Below are 25299 nucleotides of genomic sequence, written 5' to 3' on the forward strand. Positions count from 1 at the left end.
AAGTGTTATTACAATCATAGAACTATAGAACATAGATTACATACCATACACAGGGCCTATAACCTGTTAGAATTCGGGTTGTAAATAATTTGATGACATTTTTATATAATTTCAAAAATAAAACTTTTTAGGCAAAGTACGATTTCTGTGTATTACGTTTAGGACTAAAATAGTAATAATTTTTTTTATTACTCCATTTAACCAAAGTACAATATTTGTCAAAGACTGAATTCTAACCGATTATGGGCTCAGACACGTCTAAAAGGTTTTATTTTTGAAATTATATAAGAATGTCATCAAATTATTTACGACCCAAATTCTAACAGAAACAAATTCTATTGTTTCAAATTAAATCGTACATGTATACGTATTTATTATTGCTAGGTATTTATAAATATTCATAGGGAAGACAATATAAGATCGTACATGTATCAGAAATAATTTTATTATTATTTTCCAGTTGTAATATTAATTGTGAACAAGTTTCTTTCGACAACATTTAATATGAAAAAATGGCGGGACTATCACGTCATTGATTTCGATTCACTTTTCTGAAAGGTTTGCTTTTATATTTAAGTTACTTCTAACATAAATTACAATATATTGTGTTGCTGTCGGAAGTATGAGAACTACATTAGAATATTTAATGTAGCAATATCACGTACATATTTCGATTCAATGATTTCATTCATAATTAAAATTTCTAATAAAAATGTTTCGCACGGTCAGTTGCACATAATATTTAAAGTTCAAGCTGTCGGTGATTAAGAATTATACTCGTCAATCTTAATATGTACTTTGCATTAAAATAATTAATTTTAAATTTCCAAGTACGGAATAATTTGTAAACTTGTTAAAAACTTCCTTATTTTAAGAAAATAGAACATTCTGATGATAAATTACTGAACACCTTTTAATTTGATAATTTAAAAAATCGTTGTTTTTTATGCAAATAAAGAGCATTGTGAAAATTCGGCACAAATTACTCTGTACATATTTATATTTTAATGATTAGTCCAGAGACAATACTGATTCTATAGAATTTCTGTTTCTCGGTTGAAATTTTGGGGCTCCAAGATAGTTTAATGGACTTCCAAATGTTCTTTGACCGTCTGGTAAATAGATAGGTTGCAGGTTGACAATCAAAGGCCTTGTAGAATCTAAAAAGTTGAAAATGAATACTAAAAACTAATTCTAGCTACGAGGGAGATAACGTAATCCACCATTTATCTTCAAATTTTTTTGACAATTTATTTTATTTTCTGTTTCTAAGAATAACAATATTTTCACGTATTTAAATTTATATTCAATTATCCGGATAAATTTTAATTAATGTTAAAACTAATTCTGTTTGTAACTAATTGATGTATACAATTTTGTTTTCACATGCACACCGTGCACTAATACTGACCTACAGAGAAATTTTCGATTGTCGGCGCTTGTTCCACACCATTGTTAGTGATTGCCTAAATAGGTTGAAATATTTTGTTAGATAGATTCATATAATTAAGATTAATATTTTAAGTTAGTTTTATGTGATGGAAGAAATTAAAAGCAATAATTAAAATTAATACAGAAATGATAAAGAAGGTTTCTATGTACATGCAATTATAGATGCTTTTTTTCGTATTCCATTCGTAATTCATGCAATATTGATTTATGCATCTCTTTGATTATTATGTCGACTTTGTATACTACAAATCTTGCTACTTATTGAATAATTTTAATGTACTTGATTTCTTACTAATGAATATTTTGACAGGCTAGGAAAAAGTTGTAGTTAAGATACAGTGTATAATCTTTTTTATATATATATGTTGTATAAAATCATGCAATAGAAATTTATAAAATGTACTCTTTCACGTTTTACATATTGAGTAACGGTAAAAATTTAAATTTTCGCAAAATCGGTAAAAAATAATGCTGTAATTACATTTTAAAATAATTAACTAGTAATTATTTTCAAACAGATAATATTTTTCCGATTTCAATGTGCAGACGTGAACCATATAGTTACAAGTTAGAGAACATGAAGAAAGTAGATGATAAAACAGATTCTGTAATAACAATGATACCTCTAAATTTCGGTTTGTGTTTTTGCATCATCGTATTCAGAATTGGTGTTTAATGATTCAATATGCTCCTCAACGTTTATCATAGTAGAATTTTCTGGCTGAAAGTAGCATATTTTTTTATTGTGTTTATCACCCTTAACAATTTTAGATTTCTCTTAATAATTTTATTATCAAAGTGTTCTTTGACAAATATTTCATTTTTGGGAATTTCGAAGAGGGAGATCTTACAGTATTCTAAAACAATTGTCTTAAGGGTATTTTATTTGTTGTTCATGTGACATAATCAATATTGCATATTTATTAAAAAAAAAAAATAAAGAAACATATACACCAAATTGACAAATTAAATAATAACAAATGTATGATAATGAATGATGAATAATATTGGTGTGTTGCATCACAGCAAAGTATTAATGAACATATCCAATAAAACTGATGACACTTAATTTTATATAGAAGTAAGTCATTCCTTGAATATCTTCAAATTGATTGCAACTTTCAGTTAATAGCGTTTTCTAAATTTCATCAGCTTCTTAAGTTTTAGGTCTCTCGTGTTACAAGTTCTATTAAGTTAAACGCATTAGATCACAATTTATTTTTATTTTATTGCAATTGTAAATACTTTGAAAGTTTCGAAAAGTAAAGATTTAAATTTTATTATGACAATGTAGTACTCACAATTTTCAAAGACATTAGCTTATCTATTCAAGGAGTAACTTTTTGATGTTTTTCTTACCGATTTCACAAAATTATCGTCATCAATATTCTCCTCCTTTGGTTGATTTGTCTCACTCGTGTCCCGATTTTGCTGTTTTGAATTATCATCTTCGTATTCTTCACGTGCTTCTTCTTCTTCACACTCTTCTAGTTCTGGTTCTTCCTGTAGATCCTCCATGGACTGTGAATACATGATTTAGAATGTTGAAATCTGAATTAGGATTGACATTTTTTTATATATTTCAACATTTTTTGTGAATTTAATATTATAAATGCATATTTAGTGTTTTATTTTCTAAAATCTATCAAATAAACAATATGCACAGTAGCACTAATAAAAAAATTTGTTACATATACTTTTTTATATATTTTATGAACTGAATATTTTATATATATATTTTGAATGCAATTTATAATTAGATAAAAAGTATATTTTTTGTTATTATCTGTGTTTGAAATTCTTTTTCGATTGCCTTTGCACTATCAAATATTTTCTTCAGAATTTCTAATAGTTACTTTTAACAAGCAATTATACTGTTAAAATATGTTCGTTTTGTTAAATTTTATTATGTTTTCAAAAGTGAATCTGCAAAGTAGGCACAGTATAAATTTATGTCTAAAACAAAACATTTGTTCATCATACAGTTGCTGAATATTCCGTATCTGTGTTTAAACATTTTAATTACATTATTAGAAAGCAGTATGATCCACTTTGCAAATTACTTAGAATTTAATATGTAATTTTTATAAAAAAAAGAAAAAATCTTTACGAATGGATTTGGTTTCGGAGGTTTAGTGATGTTGCCTGTATTTACCCCTAGGAGCTCCTTCTTCTCTGATTCTTCATCTGCTGTAAAATAAAAATTTCTGTTTTCTAAATTACTTAAGAAATATTTAAAAATTTAGAAATTTAGCTCTAAATAAACACTAAGATTCTTCATCTGCTGTAAAATAAAAATTTTTGTTTTCTAAATTACTTAAGAAATATTTAAAAATTTAGAAATTTAGCTCTAAATAAACACTAAGTTTCTGAATTATATTGACCAAATAATTAGATAGAAACAACTAATATTTGTCATCAATAACTTTGATCATAATATTTTCCATATGGACTTCTTTAAGGGTTTGTCTGAGTGTGAAAGAAAAAGAAGGGATAATTCTAGACATAAAAATGAGGTGAAAATAAAAAGTAATGAAAGTTCGGTTGATCCTACATTTGTTAATATATTATAAGCGTTAAAAAGATTGAAGTTTGGAAATTTGAGTAACATCGTCATAGCAGGAATCAGACTGTGAAGATAATGATTATCATAGCTATCATTTGGGTCGAGAGTCATAGCATCCCATCGTCGCTTTGTGAAGTGAATGCTTCTCTTCCACCAGTAGATATTGGACATGATAGTCACTGTCTTCTTTAAACGCTTATAATTGATAAATAAAGGCTCGTTTGTGAAGTCTCATTTTTAAGATTAGGATCATCCCTTAAATTTTCTCCCATCTATAACCGAACACCTTGTATTCATCAACCATTGCTCATTAATATGTTCCTCAACTGCTGTTTATTTGCTATTATATCTTTTGCTTGAAATTTAAAGCAAAAGTGCAGACTCCAAAGAACGTACCTTTTATATGAATCCTTTTATCATTAATTAAGTCTTTAGATTCTACGTTGGGTAATGGTTTGTACTCTTTGTTTTGGGGCTTCACGTGCGTACCGTTAGGTCTCTTCTCATCTTCGTTCACATTTTTGAAGCCCACCGTTTTCATTCCAGCTGCCAAAGGCTCTGTATATTGCTGTGATTGCCATCTTTGAGAGCCAGAAGGAGGCACTGTTGAAGTACCAGTAACGCTGGATGCTCGTCTACGACGTCGATCTTTCCTCGCACTTCGCCAAACCTCGTAGATACAACCAATTACTGCTGTCACAAATACACAGCACAGTGCAATGAAAATATAAGTACCAGCACCTTGTTCCTCCTGTGTCGCGTCGGAGTACTGAGACTTGTACAGTATTCTTTCTGGGGGATCTTCTACCCAAGCTCTATCGCGACCCTTTGACAGAAAGTTCAAGTAACTTTGAACACATTTTTTGGTGCAAAAATTTGAATAATAATTAATAAATGTAAGAGTCACGTCTACACAGTAAAAACATAAAGATTATAGGCTTGCTTAGAGAATGTCAAGTCCTTACCACACTATCGTTCCGGGGTGGGTCGAGTCCACGTGGTTGTGCATGAAAGACAGCGCACTGAGCGCTCCTAACGCCAGCAGGAATTGTCGCCCTGACGGTTTCGCTTCCCTGTTTTGTAAAGAGCATATATTCCTCGAGCGGCTTCATACCAGGACCGTCATTGATCGATACCACGACGTCTATAAGAAGAGGGTATCCGTCATTTCGAATTTGCAATGTGGCTGATGATCGTTTTGTCTAACATAAGAAAAGACAGTGTCCTATTAGAACAGCAATCGCGTGTTACTGCGGATGAATCGATTTGGGGTGACAGATTTTTAATTTAATTGACGATTTAACGTGTCACTCACTGCTCAAACAGCCAGTGTATCCTTTATACGCGCTGAATCTAGAATCTGTTGTATTCAGACCACCCAGTTGTATTTCGGTGACACCTGGAGTCTCATCTTCATCGTCCCCTAGATTGAGCACTGGAATTGGTAAAAGTTGCACAGGCTCACGATCGATCTGCAAGCGAAAAAATGTTATTAAAAAGAAATTAAAACGTGATATTTCTGATGAAATATAAATAACGTACTAAAAGTGTAGCTGTGTTGTTATCACGAACATAGTAGACACTGTGTCTGGCACCATTTAAGAAATTCCTGTCATTCAAACGTACTCCATAAGCCGATCCTTCTCTGTCTTCTTCAAATATCAACTGGCCTTCTGATGTCAACGCAACCAGCAGGTAGTAGCTCCTTCTGGATAGAAAAGTTTTCGAAAGACATTCGAGATTCAAGCAGCGACTTGGATACTCAAAATAAAAAAAGTAATGAAATGAGAAAGTAAAAGGATCATTAAGCACTTACTTGTTCTCTGTTTGTAGAAGTAAAAGTGCTGTGGTGCGCTGTCGAAGTTCGTTTGTGGAGAATGCTAGTTGAACCTTTACTTGAGTAACTTCACCAACGAGGTCGAATTCGCGTTGGAGAACGCTCTCGCCACTGAAGTCTGCTCCCTTCTCTAATAGAAAATAAATATTTATAAACTTATAAAGCTTATAAAAGTTTTTATAATTGCACTCGTTATCTAGATTGGACAGATGTCCTAAACTTAAGTAAATGATTATAATTATGCTTTCCAAGACTTTATATATTCTTACCATCAGCACAGTACTCTCCAAAATAGGACGTGAGTTCACAATTGCACGAAGACTCCTGCCTACCAAAATCTTCCGTGCAGATTCCCAGATTTTTACAAGGTATAGCGTCACATTTCATATGACAGTTTGGAAGGACCCCCTTGCTTCCCTCGTGATTTGCTTCATTAGCCAAATTCGGAAGGTCCACCAGATACTCTCCAATCATCAATCCACGCAGACAGCCAACGTAACCCTTTATCAGCATGCCTTCTTTGCCAACCCTCAGCAAATCATCCGGGTCAAAGCCTCCTAGATTCACCTATGTAAGATTGCTGATCATTGCGTACATTCAATTCAATTTAAAATCCTGAAAGCTCACCTGAAAATAGCTGGTGGGTGGTGCTGGTGGTCTTTGTGGAGCTAGGACTTCTTTTTCTGGGTTTATCCAAGGTTTATTCGAGTACGTGTCGAGTAGTACAGGGGTTGCGTTTAAGGTAGCGTTGTACTCGTTCACGTGCAATGTCGTTGATTTTTCATTTCGAATGATAGCAATTTGTACAGAAATTCCTGTATTCACGTCTAGAGTAGATGTACCGTGGTTAGATAAGAATCTCTGATAAAAGGTTTTAATGGTGAAATATTTTCAATTACCTGGATATTCCACAGTGATGTTTTTAATCTCATTTCCAGCATTAAATAAGTAGACAATGCTTGTTCCATTTGAGATATAGAGATGAGCAAAATTGTTCAAATGATCGTTCGCATAAAGAATCAACGAATGTGTGTCGTACGTTCTTAGGTTAATCAATATATTTTGCAATAGTATGCTCTTCAGTAACAATTTCTCCTCGTCTTCTTCATCTGTACCAAAGTAGTTCTTCTTCAAGAAAGCTTCTTGCGATGTAAAAGTCAAGGCCTTTTGATTTATGTCTGAACGAAAAGAAATGGTCACGTTACAGGTGAAAAGAATCTTGAAATAAATGTCTTCGAATTGGGTGCAAAAGCTTACTCCTCTCGCAATAGGTGCCAAGATGAGCCCATCTGTTCTCGCAGACGCACTCGAAGTTGCTCCAGAGTTCTACGCACCTGGCACCGTTCTGACACTTATTCGGTTGACAGGAAGGCTTGCAGTCTTTTATAATTTCGGACAGATGAACCGACATATAGCTGTGAATGTCCAAGATCTCACCGTTTACGACTAGACCACGGAAACAACCAATGAGCCCTTGGCGAACTGAAGAGGTCCTCAAGTGTTCTCTGAAAGAAGATAAATACATTATAAAAAAATTAATATTTTATAGTAAGATAATACAATTCAACATATACATATCCTTCAAGAGTACTCACGCAGTAGCTCCACCAATGAACATAGAACCCTCAAAGGGTCCAAATTCTTCTTCAGGCAGCAGATCAACCATTTGGAAATCAGTGTTGATCATAAATCTAACATGATAGTCGTTGTAGTCAATCCAGATCTTTTGCCACTCGCCGTTATTCAATTTTCTTCTGCTCTTTACTTCTAGTTCTCTTATAGTACCAGTATTCAGAGTGAAATTGAATGTCAAACGATACTCTGAAGTTAGAGCGACCATGAAGGATGGATAGTTGCTTCTGATAGGTGGTTGGTAAAGCAAAATAGCTTTCTCGCCAGTTGTTCGAAAGCTAAACGCTATATCTCCTTTTCGCCAACCTGGTACTTCAATATATGATTGAGAAGTTGTGAAAGTGACGACGTACTTTTGGGTGTCTGAAAAATTTGAACATTGAACTTTAATAGAAGAAAGGAACTGAAAATAAAACTGGGGGTGAGCGTTTTCTATGTATTGACAAGAAGGTGTTTTATGAGTACCTAACGCTTTGAGAATTGATAAGACTATTACTTACTCGTTTCAACACATTCTAATGGACCCAAAGTAATTCGACCCTGCGCATCCTCTTCAAGATCTCTTTGCTGCAAGAAGACCATTCCCGTGATGCCTAAGGAATCTGGTGTTTCGTAGTAACCTTCATCAGAAAGCCACTTGCCCGCATTCCCAGCAGAAACGTCACAATTACAGCTCAAGTTGGGATCAACACAAGTCCTATTCACTGAAATACAGGTTATAATTAAAGAAGTCACAAATGTAAAGTTGAAAGGGAACCAATGCCATTTAAAATATTGACACTCACTTCCGCAAGGACAGGACCCTCTGTTAACATTTCCTATGTAATCTACGGTGGTTCCTTTTGAACCAAGGAACCAAGTAGCACTATGCAACTCCAAGGGAGCTTTGTAACAATCGTATTTGACATATTGGCTGCAGTATAATGAATGAGAGATCAATTCCTGAAGCATTTCTGCGGTAAATTGTCTGTACTTGATGTTGAAAGAAAAGTCAGACTCGGCGATAGATCTGACGTCGACCTGAGAAGGTAGATTGTGTTCCACTATAGTCTTTGTTGAATCCTCGATGGACTGAAATTCACATTTCACGAGAGCAGGTGGAAATCTACCGTTTCCATCTATGTCAATCTTATAGACATCATCTTGAGTGTAGCCTAATAGAGCTAGCTCCTCGCATGTCTTTCTGTATTGAGCTAAAATGAATCATAATTCCACATTATTGCTTTAGACATATTGTACCAATACTTTTTTACATTACGAAGATCCACTGACCGAAATGACAATTTTTTCCAATATAACCGGTATCAGTACAATCACAAGTGATTCTATCCTCTTTCACCGAGCACTTGCCTCCATGCTCACAAGTGTTGGGTCTGGTACAAGGATCCACAAACTGGCAGTTGTCCAGAGCAACCTCCCCAATAACTCTTTCGGTGTTAACCACATATCTGGGTTCTATTCTTTCATTGTTCACTCGTATTTCACGCATGCATCCGACCAAGCCTAAGTCAGAGAATACTATTTTATACTGTTTCTATGATGTATTTATCTTCAGACATACCTGCGTTGCTCTTTCCACTTCCGATGATAACTTTGTCCCCCAATTCGAATGTCATGGAGAACAATTTGCTTTGCTTGTTTCTGTAATCCACTAGGATACTAAGTTCCCCCTTGGTGTAGTTCAACTCAACTGCGTGCCAGGATGTGTTGTAAGGTGGAAATTTGACAGCTGCTGAGACTGTGATGTTCTCTGACAACACGGGGATTAGTTGGAAACGGATTTCGTCATTGACTTGGCGAAGCTGAAGACATAGAAGAATAATATTTTAAGTTAAGTCAAATTATAGTTTAACTTTTTAGTAGTGAACGGCAGAAAACAACATTTAAGCCACTTTCTTTATATCTTTTTATATCAGTTTATATCAGTTTCTCTTCATAGTTTTTCAGTTGGTCTTTTTAGTTGAATCTTACAAATTCATATACCTCTCTCAAATTCGTTCCAATCTTTTTAGATTGATTTTAATCTGCTCCATTTGATTTGACTAACTTTAACTCGCTCTAATTCTTTTCAACTAATTTCAATTCATTCAAACTCGCTTCAACTCGCTTTAGCTCACCAAAATTAATGAAATCTGAACTACGAGTGAAGTTAAGTTCTCACGGACTTACCTCCCAATATCCAAGGCCACGATTGCTCTTTACATCCCCTGATGCGACCACCGCTACAGGCTTCGAGCTTTTGAAGTCAAAGTTTAATTTAAGGGAATCTGTTCGTACTATCGGCCACCAAATATGACTTCCAGCAAATGGATACGTTATTGGGATTACGTCAACATCCGCTTCGTAATATTCAGGCTCTAGCACACCGATATAATGTACCATGGGGTTGAATCGTTTTAGTTCGTAGATAATGGACTTGTCGTTGAAGAATACGTATTTTAGCGAGCCTACATATTCAATTAATTTTAATTAATCTTAATTACAAAAGATGAAGAAGACGATATTATTCACATTTTGATGAAAAGTATTAGCATATTTATAAAATAAGAAAACATAGATTAAATGAAAAGGTTATAGATATAGAAATTCATAAGATGCTGAAATATAGATAAATTAACTATATCTTATTTGTTATAGCTATTTATAGTTACTTGTTGTTACTCAAGAAAGTTAATACATGTATGACTGGCCAAAATTAGTAGAAAACCCAAAGTGTCTAGTTACTTTAAATAACAGATATCTGAATCACATTACTATTTTATATACTGACAAATAAAATTATGAGATAGCAATTATAGTTACTTCTAGTTTTTTTTTTTTCTGAAAACAGGTTTTGAAGATAAATATGTGTCGTTAATACTGATTTAAATTAATTGGAATGAGTACTAATCGATATACATATTCAGATCTAAAATTACCTGGTTATTACTAGTATTGATGAAAAGTCTTTGACGAAACTAGTTTTAATTATTTAGTTAGATCGGATATCGACGGATTTTGGGTTTTATATATTACATTCTAACACTTACACACTTACATACACAAGGTGGTTCACCAGATATTACCATCTTGATTTACATTATTATTATGATAGGCAATAAAAAATGATTTAGGTAGAGTTGAAAGGTTTTGAAACGGACGCATTCTGATATTGTTAATTTTTTTTTATGTAGATTTTATGTAGATGTTTTTGCCTTACAAATTCCTATATCTTGTTAAGTAGAAACTAAAGTAAAATTTATATGCACATACCAGCGAAGTTGTTGTGCGAAAGAAGACCCTTCTTCTTGTGCAGCTCAGGACCACCGCCAATATAAATTTCAGGGTCAATAATCATGTTATAATTGTCTCCAGGTACCTCTAACACCTTTATTTCGTCATCCAAACTAACGAACACTAAGGATCCATTGTGGAATATCGTTAAATTGTTCCAATGATTCGAAGTAACGTAATCACCAAGCACAGTAGCAATCTTCGAGTTGTGTCCAAAATCCAATTCAACATGCACTGATCCATTCATGATGGAAGCTGCCACATAATGTGGCGTCCCATCGATTTCGCCAGATGCGTAAAACAAAGCTGAGTCATCCCATTTTGTCTATGTAAATCGACAAATTAATTATTTATTTGTTAATTAAGACACTGTCTAGTGTAATCAGCTAATTAGTTTTTACCTTGAATGCAAGGCTTATTCTGTTCACGGATGAATGAACTCTATCTTTCCAATCGTAAACGCGAAAAGATACATAGGAGGAGCCTCTCAATGTTAGAATTGTAGCCGCTAAAAAAATAATTTACGGTGTTTCTGCTAAGATTTCTTCGGTTTGGTTTTCATAATATACAGGGTGTTCAACGACAGGTATAAAAAATCTTAGAGAGTGATTCTACACATTAAAATAAAACGAAAATCGCGAATGACGAAAATATGTTTGGCCGATTGAGGCTTCGTGTCAGAGTTATTAACTGTTACAGAAATGCCTAAGATATATTTGAAATATGTCTGACTTAGGACTTGTTCTACTGCCGACAGGTATTAACCAGATCAGATAGTAATATTAGTAGAATAAGTGCCAAATAAAATACATTTCACGTATATTTTAGGCGTTTTCCCAATAACTAATAACTCTGAAATGAAGTCTTATACGCAATTTTGTCATTTGTTATTTTCGTCTTATTATAGTGTGTATAGTCATTCCCAAAAATTTCTGATACCTGTTGTCGAACACCCTGTATGTACAACATTTCCACCATATAGGTTTATAACTCACTATTAAGTTTATAACGAGGAACACATGTTTGAGGTCAATTGTAATAATTCGCATTGATTTTACTAAAAATGAGTAACAGTGTTTATAACTGAAATTCTTTTATCTTAAACAATACTAAACTATAGCAAATATAGCAAGAAACATATAACAAGGGAATATTGTACTTCTGTATCAAGAATGGGGTTGTTTCTTCAGAAATTTTAATTTTAATATACGTACTATATACGTCGCAACGTTCGCCTTCATATTTGGTCCCGAAGCAATCGCAGGTCAAACTGTTATAGTGATTTACACACTGGTTGGAGATGAAACAAAGATTCTCTCGTGTTCTGCACCTGAAATGTACCATGAGATTGTATTGTGAGGATTTTGAGCTTGGTGCTATGTAAGAGGGTATCTCTTGAGAACTCACTTGTCTATGCAGCCTTCTTTCACGTTTTCGTGCTTCGTAGCGATTAGTGGCTGAATAGGTAACAAATCGCTGGCTGATTTACCGGAACTGAGAACCATGTCTCTGATACATCCAACAAAGGACTCTATTATGTACTTAACGCCGTGTAATCTTTCTTCGGAGCTCAATCCTAACGAAGCATACATTATTCATGTAGAGATTGATTTAGCATTCATCATTTTTTTATTATGCAGGTATAATCTGTTAAGTTGGTAGCCTACAATATAACGAGGTCAGATTTATAGGTCAATTGAGCAAGGGGTGGTAAGGGATTATGAATACAATATTCTCATTTATTTTTAATCTCGTTTTATTTTTTAATTGAGAAACTTCAAAAATAGAGCTTTCGGTCTTGCAAATATTAATTATTCACGTTTCTGTGGTATTTTGATGATGTTTTTTATAAATTGACTTTTACTATGATGTGTCAAATAGTAAAAGAAGGTTGTCGAATTTAAGCCGGCGTTTAGGTTGGACCACTACCGTAATTTGTGATGTATAGGTAATTTTCCAAGCAATATGTTTCGCTTATATTTGTGTTTATATGCTGATATATACATAATATATTTTTTTTAACTTATTCTTAAAAAAAAAAAAAACAATCATTTTTACACATTAATCCAGTGATTCAACTTCGAAAATCAAAGGTCCATTCTAGGAAACCGATTGCTTTAAGTTGATTGATACTACAATCATACAAAATTACTCGTTTAACTTTTCGTATTATATATATCTTGAGAAAAATCAATTATATTACCTTGAAAACATTAGTAGATAGTAACTTTTTTTATCACCTGCCTAGGGTAAAAAACATTTTAGTGGCACAAATTCGGCAACTTTTCCCTAAAATGCGTTGCTTGAATAATAATTGCTAAAACGAATTATCTCATTTTAGTAAATGTAACGAGAAATCTGATCATTAATAGTGATTGATAAATCTTCAAGTTTTACGAGGTAATAAAGTTTACATTTTTCATTCAATAAAAAATGTAAATGTAATTTAAATCGTCTTCTCTTAAAGACCTTTCCCTTACGATCCACTTGTAATTCTGAATCACTTTGTAGGCTACCTTATTATAAAATATAATTTTCTATTATGCACAGGGTATTATCAGTATAGATATGTTGAAATATTTGAAGGGGCGGAAAGAAAACTTAAATGGAACTAAAAATGTTTTTATGTGTCTGGCACATTTTCTTCAAGAGTTTAATAAGAGTAAACCAACATAATGGTTCTCAGGCCAATTGTGCAGTGTACTCTTTGAAATTGTTCAACCGGCTAAACAAATTCTTTACCTTCTAGGACAAATGAATGATCAAATTGAATAATTGCAAACTTGACAGAAATGCATAGAAACAATCGTAGGATTGTGTATTTCTGTTGGAAAACTTTTAGCTTTTTTATACAACGTGACTTAATTTATATTCCAATTTTGAGAAAAACTCATATCAAAATTAACGAATTTAGGAAAATTCGATAACAAAATGGTTAATGAAGAAATTGTTATTGTATTTAGTGTACAATTAAATATACACATATAGCATTCATTAATATTGTATAGACTGTTTTAACTCTTTTATCTGCATTTGTTTGGAGATATGAATGTTGACTTCTATTTTTGATGGCAAAATAATATTACAAAAATATATTTTATCAGATCAGATCATAACAAATTCAACGAATATAAATTCATGCCACAAAAAGAAAATAAATTGCATTTAAATAATGAATATAACGTGTGTAGCGCTACAGTAGGTATATATTCACTTACAATAAGTGTTTGAATAGTAATAATAACAACAAAAGTAAGTATGTTTCCTCATAAGTACATACAGTTTTGGGCGATAAAATAAATTTGAATTTGTTGTCGCTATAACTTATTTCAGTATACTATAATCATGTCGTATAAATTATGTTCTTTTTTTGTAATGTGTTTATTGTTGCTGAATGATAGTTCACTCTACTAAAAGATAACTAAAAAGAATTGTAATTTCATTTCAAAAACAAGAATTAACATTATATCTTCGCAAAATGTAGGTATAAGAACATTCTGATTTATGACAGTTACGTAAAATTAAGTATTGTTCAAGATTTGTCCAATACAATTTTTGTAACGTTTAAGGAAAATTCTGAGATTGCGTGTCGATAATTATGTGGGACGCCTTGTGTATTTATTAATTATATTAATTACGACTTTGAAGTCTATTCTACATACTAAATTTTCATAGACTAATTTTAGGGTGTCCCCTCTCAAATGAAATTTTATGAAATAAACGAAAGATTTTTGTTACCTCCAATGAGAACGACAGATGCTAACTCCTCAGACACACCGTAATTAATCACGTGTTCCAGAACTTTAAGCGTTGTCTCCTCTTGCTTATCGTCCACTCTGGCTATTAGTTTCGCTCCGTGAACGTCGATCCTCACTAGGACACTGTGCCATTCGTCTCTGTTAAGCCCTTCGCCGACTGTTAAACTAGTCGATCGTTTTCCAAATACATGAACCACTTTTAATTGACCCTTTTCAACAATCACGTACAGAGCGTAAGGATCTAGACTTTCTGGTCGATCCTTGACACTGTGATACACTAGTAGACCATGTGGTAATTTTGTGCGAAATTTGAAGGATATCTCACGGCAGAGACTGGAAATTAGAATTGAAGAAACTAAATTTAAAATCAGAATTAAAGAAGTTGAGTTCAACTAAAATTGAAGAGCATAAGAGACCAGCTTTTATGTATAAACGAGTTGTTTAATTGATAGGTGAGGCGAATATCTTCTCTCAGTTACGTGAAAGATAAAACTTATACAGAGTACCGAAGAGTTGGCAGCATAAGCGGGAAAATGTGTCACTTTAACGAAAAAATGCATCGAAAATATAGAATAAAATAGAATAATAGAATAAAATATTTTTAATTAAAATATTTTTAATTAAAATTGACTTTGAATTTTGACCAAGTACAAGTGTATTGAACTATAGTATTTGATGTTCGAGGGGTAAATGGGGAAAAGGGCATGCTTCTAGCATACTGCAGAGACAGTCAATAGTCAGACCCAGAGAGTTCAACTTAAATCATCTACCCTTTAAGCACCCAAAACTATATTTGTACCCGACCATAATTCAAACTCAATTTTCTCGGAAAAAAAACATAATATCAAAAATGTTATTCTACATTTTCGACTTACTGTTTCTTGTAAAATCATTCTTCCGCTTGTACACTGTACTGCGTATACCTTGTACACTGCCTTGTAAAAGAGACATAAATGATTGCATAGTAGCGGACAAAAGAAAGTTTAAAATTGATTTTTGTATACATCATTACTAATAACTTTTCTAATAGATATTTTACTTTATATTGATAAGATTTATCCAGTTTGTGGTACTCCGCATTCTATACAACATAAATAAACAATAAGTTTGTCTTGTAAAATTATTATGATTCTTCATTTAGTTTGCTTTTTAAACTTTCTTTTGTTTACCGTTGTATATACTCAATATTTAAAGTAAATTTAGACTTAATCATTTTATGAGACAGAAAAGTTTATAGAATAATTGATTGTCGTTATTGTTTGTCAAAATAAATTTATATTTCTGGATTTTGAGCTTTCTTACAATTAAGAGTTTTAAATGCACTCACCGTAATTGGAAGGGTTTTATGCCAGTTCCATCGAGTTGGATGAACGTATTACTTTGTGCAAACATAAATGTTTTCTCATAGCCGGACTCCATAAATGTTAACTCCTGTGGAAGAATTATTCAACAATTTCTTCACAATTTCAATCTTTTTAAAATCATAATATTCCAATCTTGTTCACTAAACTCTAAGTAATTACACTTATAATTAGTATATTCACATTATCAGGATTTCTTTCTGCACTTTAAGTAAATATATAAATTTGAACAAAAAGAGGACACTACAATGTAGTGTAAACTTATCACATACGCGATTTGATCTTTTCTCCTTCACATTTTCATATACTTAGAAATTATTTTCGTATGGTAAACTAAGAGCGTTAGAATACTTTCAGTGACTTATTACTTTTATATCACTAAAATCTAACACATCTAGAAGTAATTTCTGTAAATAATTTTACACATTTTGTGTTAATCATTTTACCTTTCCTCTTTTATACTTTGGTACTGGGGGTCTGGTTGGTTCTGGAGGCGTAAATGTCGGACGCGGGGTGATGGCGGTGGTAGAAGGCAGTGTGCTTGTTGTCGCTGTACTCGTCACAAATACGCTACCTTTTGTGACCAAATAAGGTGGCAACGTGTCTAGAAACATTAGAAAAAATTTCCTCAAATTATATCTAATGCTTCAATTTGTTTGCAATCATATGAACCATAAAGCAGATTAGATTATTACGTTCAGGACCACCCAGGCAGTAGTGAAGACATTCGGCTTCTGAGTTGAAGCGATTTTCATTACCCAAACAGCCACCATAGGGAAACATTCTGCATCTTCCTTCTGTTTTGTTAAATGACCATTTGTGAACGTACTGTTTACAGGGTCCTGGCTCGGTTTTAACCAGACACCTGTCGGGAAATGACCTCTTGGTGGTAGTATACGTGTCCATTTCGTCAAATTCGTCCATTTCTGATGAATCGGTTAGATTTGCTAGGATCATTGTACTGATGTTTGTCCACGTAAGGATCATGAAGATCCGTTTGTTGTAGCTAGCCATTGTCGATACTTTCACTGAAATTAAGAAAGTTTTTTCAAAAATTTACTTTTGAATGAATGAGTTCTAATGCGTTTCTATTAATTTTAGAACCATCTTAAATGACATTTTTTTAATTTATGAATTGTCTTTAACTTAAATCATACGATAAAAATTTTCAACCGCAGTTTTCGTATGTAATATGTCTCAGACAACTAGCTTTTATTAGTTCTCAAACAATCTCAAACATCTTTTCCTATAATGAATAATTTTATAGCTCATATTGTACTCTCTTATACTGAGTATCAGAAATGATTCTTGATATTGTTATGTAGTTCCTGTTTCTTCTAAACTTGTTTTCGAATTGTATTTTATTTCTTTCTACACGATTCAAATTTATTTCAATTGACACGTTTACCCTATAGTTGAAGTTTTAAATTTGAGTTATAATTTGAATTCAGTATTTTTACGCTTTGTACAGTTAATTTTCGAGCTTCACAGCATTCTTGTTTTATAAAGAAATTTCTGGATTTGAATCACGTTTTTTCAACCTAAGTTGAGTTCTATGCAAATTCAGTCCATATCACATAACAAATTAACTCAAACGCTATCAAAATTAACGCAAGTTCTTGATCTCAAGTCACATTTTCTTTTTTACTGAAATTTATAAATCTCTTTCCAAATTTTTAGATAAAAACCTGAACTATCAACTCTAATCACTTTAAAACAACCTCAAACAATATTCTTCTATAGTTATAAAATTCTGGAATTTGAGTGACTCTTTTTTATCAAATCTTGAAAGACATTTCTGTCTCTAGAGAAACAAATTATACTTGTGGTTTATCAAGATCAAACGTACTAACCTTCAAACAATTTCAAACATTACCCTACTTGTATAATTAAAGAATGCGTAAACACGAATCATGTATTTTTAAACCTTAGAAATTATTTCATGCGCATTAACTAAAATCACTGTCTAACGTTTTCAAACATGATCCTTCCTCCATAGTTAACTCTATAATTGAAATTACTTTTTCTTAGATCAAAACTGAGAAATGTTTTTCAACGTTGTCACTCGTGTTCCGTTCCGCACACATTAATTCAAATCACTTTCAAACATTCTTAAACATCACCCTCTCGTTACAATTTGACTTGAGTTACCTTTTCTCTTTAAAAGTTAGAAATCTTAAAGCTTCTCACACGTTTTTTCTCTCACATATACCAATTCAAATCACTCTCAAACGTTCTCAAATACCATTCATCCCCTATAATAAATAAATATCCGGAGCTCAAAACATCTACCTAATCTTTCACATATCTATCTCTCATTCTCCTCGTGATTTTTTCTTGAAGAAACAGCAAACAAGAAGATCGAATAGAAAAAGAAAGGATAAAGCTGAAGAGAAACTATCGGAGGCGGCGTGATTTCACGTGCTAGCCTCGTTGACAGTTTTCTGCGTCCAAACATTGAGGACGCACGAATCTGCGTACCTTGATGTGCCGTGGTCCAAACGAGATCGCGACTAGCCAGAGGACAGGATGTGACGTCAGAAGGCCCCCGGCGGCGGCGGCGGCGGCTACTGCTGCTGTGAGTCAATTGTCTTCTTTCGCACTGGCACACACCGACAATCTGATCCCACACGAACGACACGCGTATCTACGCTACACGCACTGTACGCGTTTCTCCTCCTTCCTCCTTGCTCACTTTTGCCTTCTGACCACCTTCTCCTCCTCTTCCTCCACCGACCTCGCCGACCCCTTACGCTGCCACCTTCATCCTCCTAGTCGTCGTGACGGGCTCGAGATGATTCAAATCACTGGGTGAATTGATGGAGAAGTTATTGAATCGGTTTGGACACCGAGCTAGATTACGAAATTTTACAGCGGATTGGATGTTTATGTCCTGGAAGCTTAGAATGGGTAAGCCTTTAACCGGCAGGTTGGGGGCCACATATGTTTTAACTCAACTTATACAACTTGGAATGAAAAATATTCATAGATAATTTGCAAAAATTAATATACTGGAGAATTATGAATTTTCTGTGTATACTATTATGGATACTTTCTTGTAATGAAATCGGAGCAAATTTACTGTTTTATGTATTCATGGATTCTGTATCTGCAGAGGTAGTGATTTTGAAGGGTAGAATGATTTGGTTGAGAAATTGGGAGATTTGGGAGTATTAAATTCAAAAAAGTTAAATGTGTTACTAACATTTCTGTTTAAAGATTTTTGTAACGTCAAGGAGCTAGAAGTAGTACATAAGCACATATTGTTTCAAATAACGCATTTTTTAAATTTCTAGCTGTTTCATCTTTCAACTACAAGTGTTTAATTTATGAAATAAAATAAATTTCATGACATTTTCCAGAAATATTATTGAAACTAATCAGTTTACTATTTAAATTAGCAAATAACCAAATAGGTAATAACTAAATTTGCCACAAGATTTGGAATTATTTTTATGACTATTTTTGTTCATCTTTTATCTTTAGAGCTTAACTATGAACTTAAGTATTATCCCCAGTATTTCTTTTTTATTTTCATTTCGAATAAAATTTACCCAAAGTTACTTGTTAAAGTTTAAAAATAATATATAAAGTTGAAAGAGTTAATTGTATCAGTAATTTATACATTTAAATTAAGATTAAAAAAAAAATTAAATTTTTTTAAATTAAGATAGATAAATGTATTGCTACTTTTATGTTTGAAATGTTATTTTGATAATTTTGATAATTTATCAAATATGAGATTTTTGAAGAATGTTTCCTTATTTCGGACAAATCAAATATATCAACAGTTTTCACGTTTAGAATTTATATAAATTTTGAAGACTTAGATAATAATGTTTGAATTCAGTAGAGTTGAAAGACACAAGTTTTTAAAAAACTTAAATTTATCTTTGAATTTGTATTTTTAGTAGAGGAAAGATTAAAGGAAACTTTTCCTTTCAGAGTAAAAATACAGTAAAAACTCAAATCTGTATAATGATGAGATAAACGTCTTATGAATATTAAAAATCGTGGACGCCAATAGTGCGAAAATACTAACTTTAAAAGTATAAATTTATAAAGGGGAAATTTTAATGATTCAAAAGACTCGTGTTTCTTGGAGTATGACTTAAATTTTCCAAAAAGCTTTTTAAAATATGTTTAGATATAAACTTCATATAATACTGAAAAATTTCGAACCTTCTCACGCCTAAACAGTTCGAAAGCATGCGAGGGAGAGAATCGAACATTCATCACTGTCCATTGTCGTTCCTGTCATCGCCATCACGTCTCCTCTTCCTATTCTTCCTCCTCTTCTAACCGTTGCTCCTCCGCCTCCTGTTGATGCTCCTGCTGCCGTTGCTCGTAACAACTAGACACTAATTTATTAATACCACTCCGACTGATGTTCTCTCTTACTCATCACGGTTTATTGACTTTCATTGCAATCCCGTCACCACCGACACTTTTCCGCACAACCCTTTGCCTGTTTTCTACTTTCTTTTAGTGAAATCGTCACGGTATCAGGAATAAACATAAGGTTTTCTAAAACTGGAGAATTTTAAAATGAGAGTAGCAGCAGGAATTGTTAAGAATGCTTAATAAGGGATGTGAATTTAGTTAATTGTTACAGTTTTTCAGTTTAAAGTTTTCAAGGTCTTCATTTTAGATTTCTATCGTTTAGTTGTATTCTGTGTGATAAAGTGTTTTTGATTTATAGTTGGTACTATAATGAAAAATTAATATGATTGTTTATCGTTGCTCAATTTATGTGTTTAACGAGGCAACTTAATATTCTTCAATTCAGAAAAAGATTCTAAATTTTTTATCTACAGTATATACGTCCTAACATTTTTGTAGGCTTCTGAGCAGATACTGAAACTTTCCACTAAAAATGTTCTCTTCTTTGTTCTCTTCTTTGAAGAGAAACAATCAAGGTACGCTATTCTAAATTCTCGTTTTAGACATTATAATTTTTTGCTGTTCTCCTCGAAGTGTTTCTTATTTCATAGTAGCAAGATGAAGCACTTTTCCACGGGCACTCCTTCTGTTGTCCTCGGAAAATCGATATATCGAGCAACGCTGGCGACTGGGTCATTGTAGCAGTCGTACATTTAAAGAGGAGAACGCGAGCAAGAGAATAGCCTTTTCTCATTTACCTAATGAGCAATCGAATTTCATCTCTTCCGTTAATTATCTTCCTACAGTAGTAAAGTATTACTGAAAGGAGCGCATGAAATTTTCTTTAAGAAAGACCAATGAAGCACAGAAAATGAAGTTTTACATGGAGTCAGAGTTCAAAGAAATTGTTATTAACCTAGCAGTATTCTTCAAATTTAACAATGTTACGTTTCAATTTTTGTAAATTCATTTATCTATCCGTATTTTCTTCAAGTAAACAGCACTATGAAAATGTTTACAATTAGATTAACAATATTTTCCAATTTTTTAACTTTCGAATAAAAAGTTCCTTTCGAATTATCCGCCAGAACTTTCAATATTAAATTAAAAGAATGAAAAATGAATAGAATGACACATGGGAAAATTTAAGTTCTATCAACGCGAGGGTTGTTTCACTGAGAATAGTTAATTTGTATGAATCATAACGAGATAGCCACTGAATTTGAAGATGATGCTTACGAACCTCGATTCTCAGAATGAAAAGCAATTCATTGTCCACGCTCTTCCTGAGGATACAACGATTTCGTTTAAAGAAGAAAGACCGCTACGCGACCGGAAATCACGTAGGACGCTTACATCGATCTTATCCTCCGAAGGGAGACGATTCGATTTACATAAAGTTTATCTCCTAGAACCTGAACGACGGACGCGCATATCAATGGGGACGGATGAATTAGCCGGTGAACCCTTTGATGAGTCAGCCGTCTAACTACTGTATTGTTTTTGTGTTTTATTTTGGGAGATTTTAAGAAAATTTTTATGTGAAAAAGTTTAATATAATTTTATGACTTTATATAACTATAAATTCTATATAAATAATTAACAGGTAAATTGTACTGATCATTTTGATTGGTTTGGTAGTAGCCAAGCTGTAACATCTGTGGCTGTAAGACAAAACGATTTACTTCAGATTTTCAAAAAAATTCAAATTAAGATATTAATTAAGATCTGGAATTTAGAATTTATATTTTCAAAAACAGAACGGTATTAAAAGAACTTAAAAATAAAGGTTTACGAAGACTCAAATCCATAGGACAGTGTTGAAATTGAAAACTTTAAATGCCAATGTCTTGAAAACAAGCACATGTGAGTTAGACTTAGGTCGTTCTGTTTTACCACAGATATATCAAAAATTGATAAAATTAATTCTTGATTAAGTAGAATAAGTTTTAATTTATACCTAAAGTTTTAGTTTATTAGTTTTATTCGATCAACAAACAATTTTATGGTTACTTATATTACAGCTTGGCAACTACTAAACCAGTTAAAATAATTTGCTCCTCAAATACTTTATTGCTTACAAGTATTATTTACAGTGTTGTCTCGATACAGGCTTGACGGTATACTCATATTTTCTTGGGATCATTCTTATACTTTATCTCATTCTTGACTTTGAAAAGGCAAATTCAGGTTGCAAGTGCATAAACGGATCTTAGAAAAAAGGTAATTAGTTTTGAAGACAACAAGTAAATAACTTGACAAGTCACATTTTCTAAAATTGAGAGGAAAACTATACCAATCTCACATAAAAGAATTGTGTTTTCTTAATTTGTTTTAGGTACAATATGTGTTTTTTTCACTCTGTAAAAGTGTAAAAGAATTTGGGTATTATTATTATTAATTATTTGCTTCATATTATTTCTTAGTTCATCCTCAGAACTTTTCGTATTTTGTGTATGTACTAACATGTTATTTAATAATCTTATTATTATTTTATTACTATTTAATAATATTGAGTTTTTATGGATTTGTCAAATTATACTATTTCATTTGAACTTGTCAAGTTATTTCCCTGTATACCTATTATGAAAATGATTAGGTATGTCTTGAAATCTGTCAAGTTTTTTATCTTTCCAATTGTGATGTGTAATAGAATTCCTTTTTAGCTATCAGATGACATCAAAAACAGAAAATCGAATGAAGTGGACTTATCAAATTTTTCCTCTGTGGTATTCACTTTAGAAACTTGTAATTGATTCCAAATTGTGAGCTTACATCGAAACAACATTGTTGTTTCAATTAAAGCTGAATAAATGTCGTATTGTCATTTGTTTTGGATTATGATTTTTTTTTCAAGAAAGCTGTTGATTATTTCAATAAAAATAGAGATGCATTTGCCATTAACAGTTCCAGTATTAAAGGGAATAACAATAGTATTAAAATCTAATATTGTTAAAGAGATTAGAATTTCAAAGTGCTATGTAATCAAACTGTTAATTAATTTTGTATAGTAATTGTAGAAGTACTATTTTTGGATCCATTATTATCTATTGATAAATGGAAATAAAGTGTTGAACCACCTGTATACATATGTAGTTTGTTATTTATGCATATGGTATTTGAAGAAAATCGAAAGAAATAAAAAAATTATACATTATCTGTAGCAATTCGAGTTTATAAGCACAGGTAATTTTTTTCGGATGTCCTGCTCCATCAAGCGAATTGAATTTTTAGGGATGACCTTCTAATTGGTGCGATTAATGATCGCCGTGCATGGAGCTCCACTCTAAGCGCGTCATGCTTTAAAAATGTTCACTCGTGCTGCTTTACCTTTTCACACTACCCTACCACAAAGTAAAATAAACAACTCTTTATTGAAAACAGGTATTAAGGATTTAATATTACATTCCTTTGAATGTAATTTATTGAATTAAAAAAAAAAAATTTCTGCTACATGATAGAGAGTGAAAAGTTTTGTTAATTCGTATTTTACATTTGTATTTAGTACCAGTTATTGCAAAACTGAATTTTTATATTTATTTGTTTATGGTTATGGTTGAAGTAGAGAATTTTTCAATATTCTAATATTACCCGCGTTCTGTAATATAAACTTTCAATTTTACAAATCGTTTTCTTTAACCAGCATCACTCAAAATTTACTTCAATTTTTGCAGACACTATTATTTCTTCACAGTTCCCGAAACAACCACTGCTTTTCGCTTTCCTTAAATTACACTTTCACTAATCTTTCGCAAATTCCTTTAATATCAAATTACTTACACTTTCCAAACATGTCCATAAAATTACCGCTGGTAATTAGCTACACATTCTAAATAATTTCACAGAAAACCATGTCTCTTAGCAAAATTGTTTAATTTCCTCACAACGAAGCAAACGAGAAATTATTTTTAATTGTATTGTTTTGTTATTAGAGTTTGTCGAAGTTAAAAATGATTCTTTTACTGGCTGCTGGTCCCTCGAAGCGCGCAACGCGACGGAATCGCGCTCACGACTAACACATTAACTCATTCTCCGAGCCGCCGTCGTACTACAGGCTTTTCCTCCACCCACGCAGCCAACCGCGTATCAATTGAGGGGACTATCACGAGGTCTAGTTTTATAGAAGGTGTCTTGGAGGTATCCGGTTAACTCGATAATTTCTGCATGAAACTGTGGTCTATTGACTGCTAGAAATTCTCACCTCTGTAGCTTTGAACATGTAGATGATCAAACTAGTAACATTATTGTCCATAAGCATTTGTATACTTGTTGCATCCTGATTAAACCATTCATATCGTTATTTTAACGACAGCTTCTTACTGTTGAGGAAGGCGAAAATTAAGAATAACGAAATTACTTTTAAGTCTTTGTTTGTTGATTATAAGCATCTAAAGAATGTAGGAGCTATCATAATTACAGATCTAAGATGACACTTGTCTTACAAAAGTATGGTAGTTTTCCACGATTTTTGACCTGGACAAGGGTTATGATAATCATTATTTTCTATGGCTTGATCTTTGCCACGAATTTCGTGCTGAGAATGGTACTTACTGTTTGATTCATCGTGTTTCAACTGAAAGCTAAATCGCAATTTCAATATTCTTGATTCTTGTCTTATTTTGGTGTCTGGAACTTGTATCCATTTACATCTTCCTGGCTGGACAATAATAACGTTGATTATTTAAAATAATTTAGCAATTAATTTTTTTAATAATGTTTCTTGAATTTTCTTCCAGCTATCTGATAGATAAATGCATAGCTATTTTTCTGAGTTTGAGCACTTGTCCTACGAATTTACGATTCATTTCATTGTACAATTTCTCAATCGAATTCAAATTGGGTGATTGTGATGGTCACTATTATAATTTTAAGGTCGCTGTTAATCGTCATATTGCTAGTATAATTTTGAATATATACTATAATTACTATTCGTGTCCCATGAAAAGTCCCCTATAATGCATTGCCCCTAATGGATTCCAGGGACACGAATAATATTAAACTTGTATTAATTCTTTTTTAGACTTGAATAATATTCTT

At 32.5% G+C, this 25299-nt stretch overlaps 1 protein-coding gene across 10 annotated transcripts; it reads right to left on the reverse strand.

Annotated features, from left to right (window-relative positions):
* Nucleotides 1-454: 454 nt before the first annotated feature.
* Nucleotides 455-24252, reverse strand: Axo (axotactin). 10 transcript variants are annotated; one of them, XR_013001524.1, is made up of 31 exons: nucleotides 24043-24252; nucleotides 20062-20412; nucleotides 18361-18686; nucleotides 16575-16907; nucleotides 16326-16483; nucleotides 15846-15949; nucleotides 14499-14851; nucleotides 12168-12336; nucleotides 11975-12090; nucleotides 11162-11268; nucleotides 10740-11085; nucleotides 9657-9934; nucleotides 9049-9289; nucleotides 8760-8990; nucleotides 8273-8680; nucleotides 7988-8191; nucleotides 7451-7850; nucleotides 7113-7360; nucleotides 6755-7033; nucleotides 6483-6682; nucleotides 6125-6422; nucleotides 5835-5985; nucleotides 5561-5726; nucleotides 5334-5490; nucleotides 4984-5162; nucleotides 4415-4844; nucleotides 3563-3642; nucleotides 2812-2973; nucleotides 2076-2173; nucleotides 1412-1466; nucleotides 1078-1160 (listed from the first exon to the last, which is right to left on the reverse strand). XR_013001524.1 is itself a non-coding variant. In XM_076374753.1 (30 exons), the coding sequence occupies exons 4-30, from the start codon at nucleotides 16891-16893 to the stop codon at nucleotides 1012-1014; spliced, it is 5988 nt and encodes a 1995-aa protein (XP_076230868.1). In that variant the 5' UTR covers nucleotides 16894-16907; nucleotides 18361-18686; nucleotides 20062-20240; nucleotides 24043-24252; the 3' UTR covers nucleotides 455-1011. The 10 variants fall into 10 exon arrangements, 9 of the variants coding, with proteins under 9 accessions (XP_076230868.1, XP_076230870.1, XP_076230872.1 ...); XM_076374753.1 differs by lacking the exon at nucleotides 2076-2173 and having other exon boundaries at nucleotides 455-1160; nucleotides 20062-20240; XM_076374755.1 differs by lacking the exon at nucleotides 2076-2173 and having other exon boundaries at nucleotides 455-1160; nucleotides 5561-5723.
* Between the last annotated feature and the right edge of the window lie 1047 nt (nucleotides 24253-25299).

Source organism: Calliopsis andreniformis, chromosome 3 (genome assembly GCF_051401765.1).
Source record: "Calliopsis andreniformis isolate RMS-2024a chromosome 3, iyCalAndr_principal, whole genome shotgun sequence".
In the NCBI taxonomy this organism is placed as follows: domain Eukaryota; kingdom Metazoa; phylum Arthropoda; class Insecta; order Hymenoptera; family Andrenidae; genus Calliopsis; species Calliopsis andreniformis.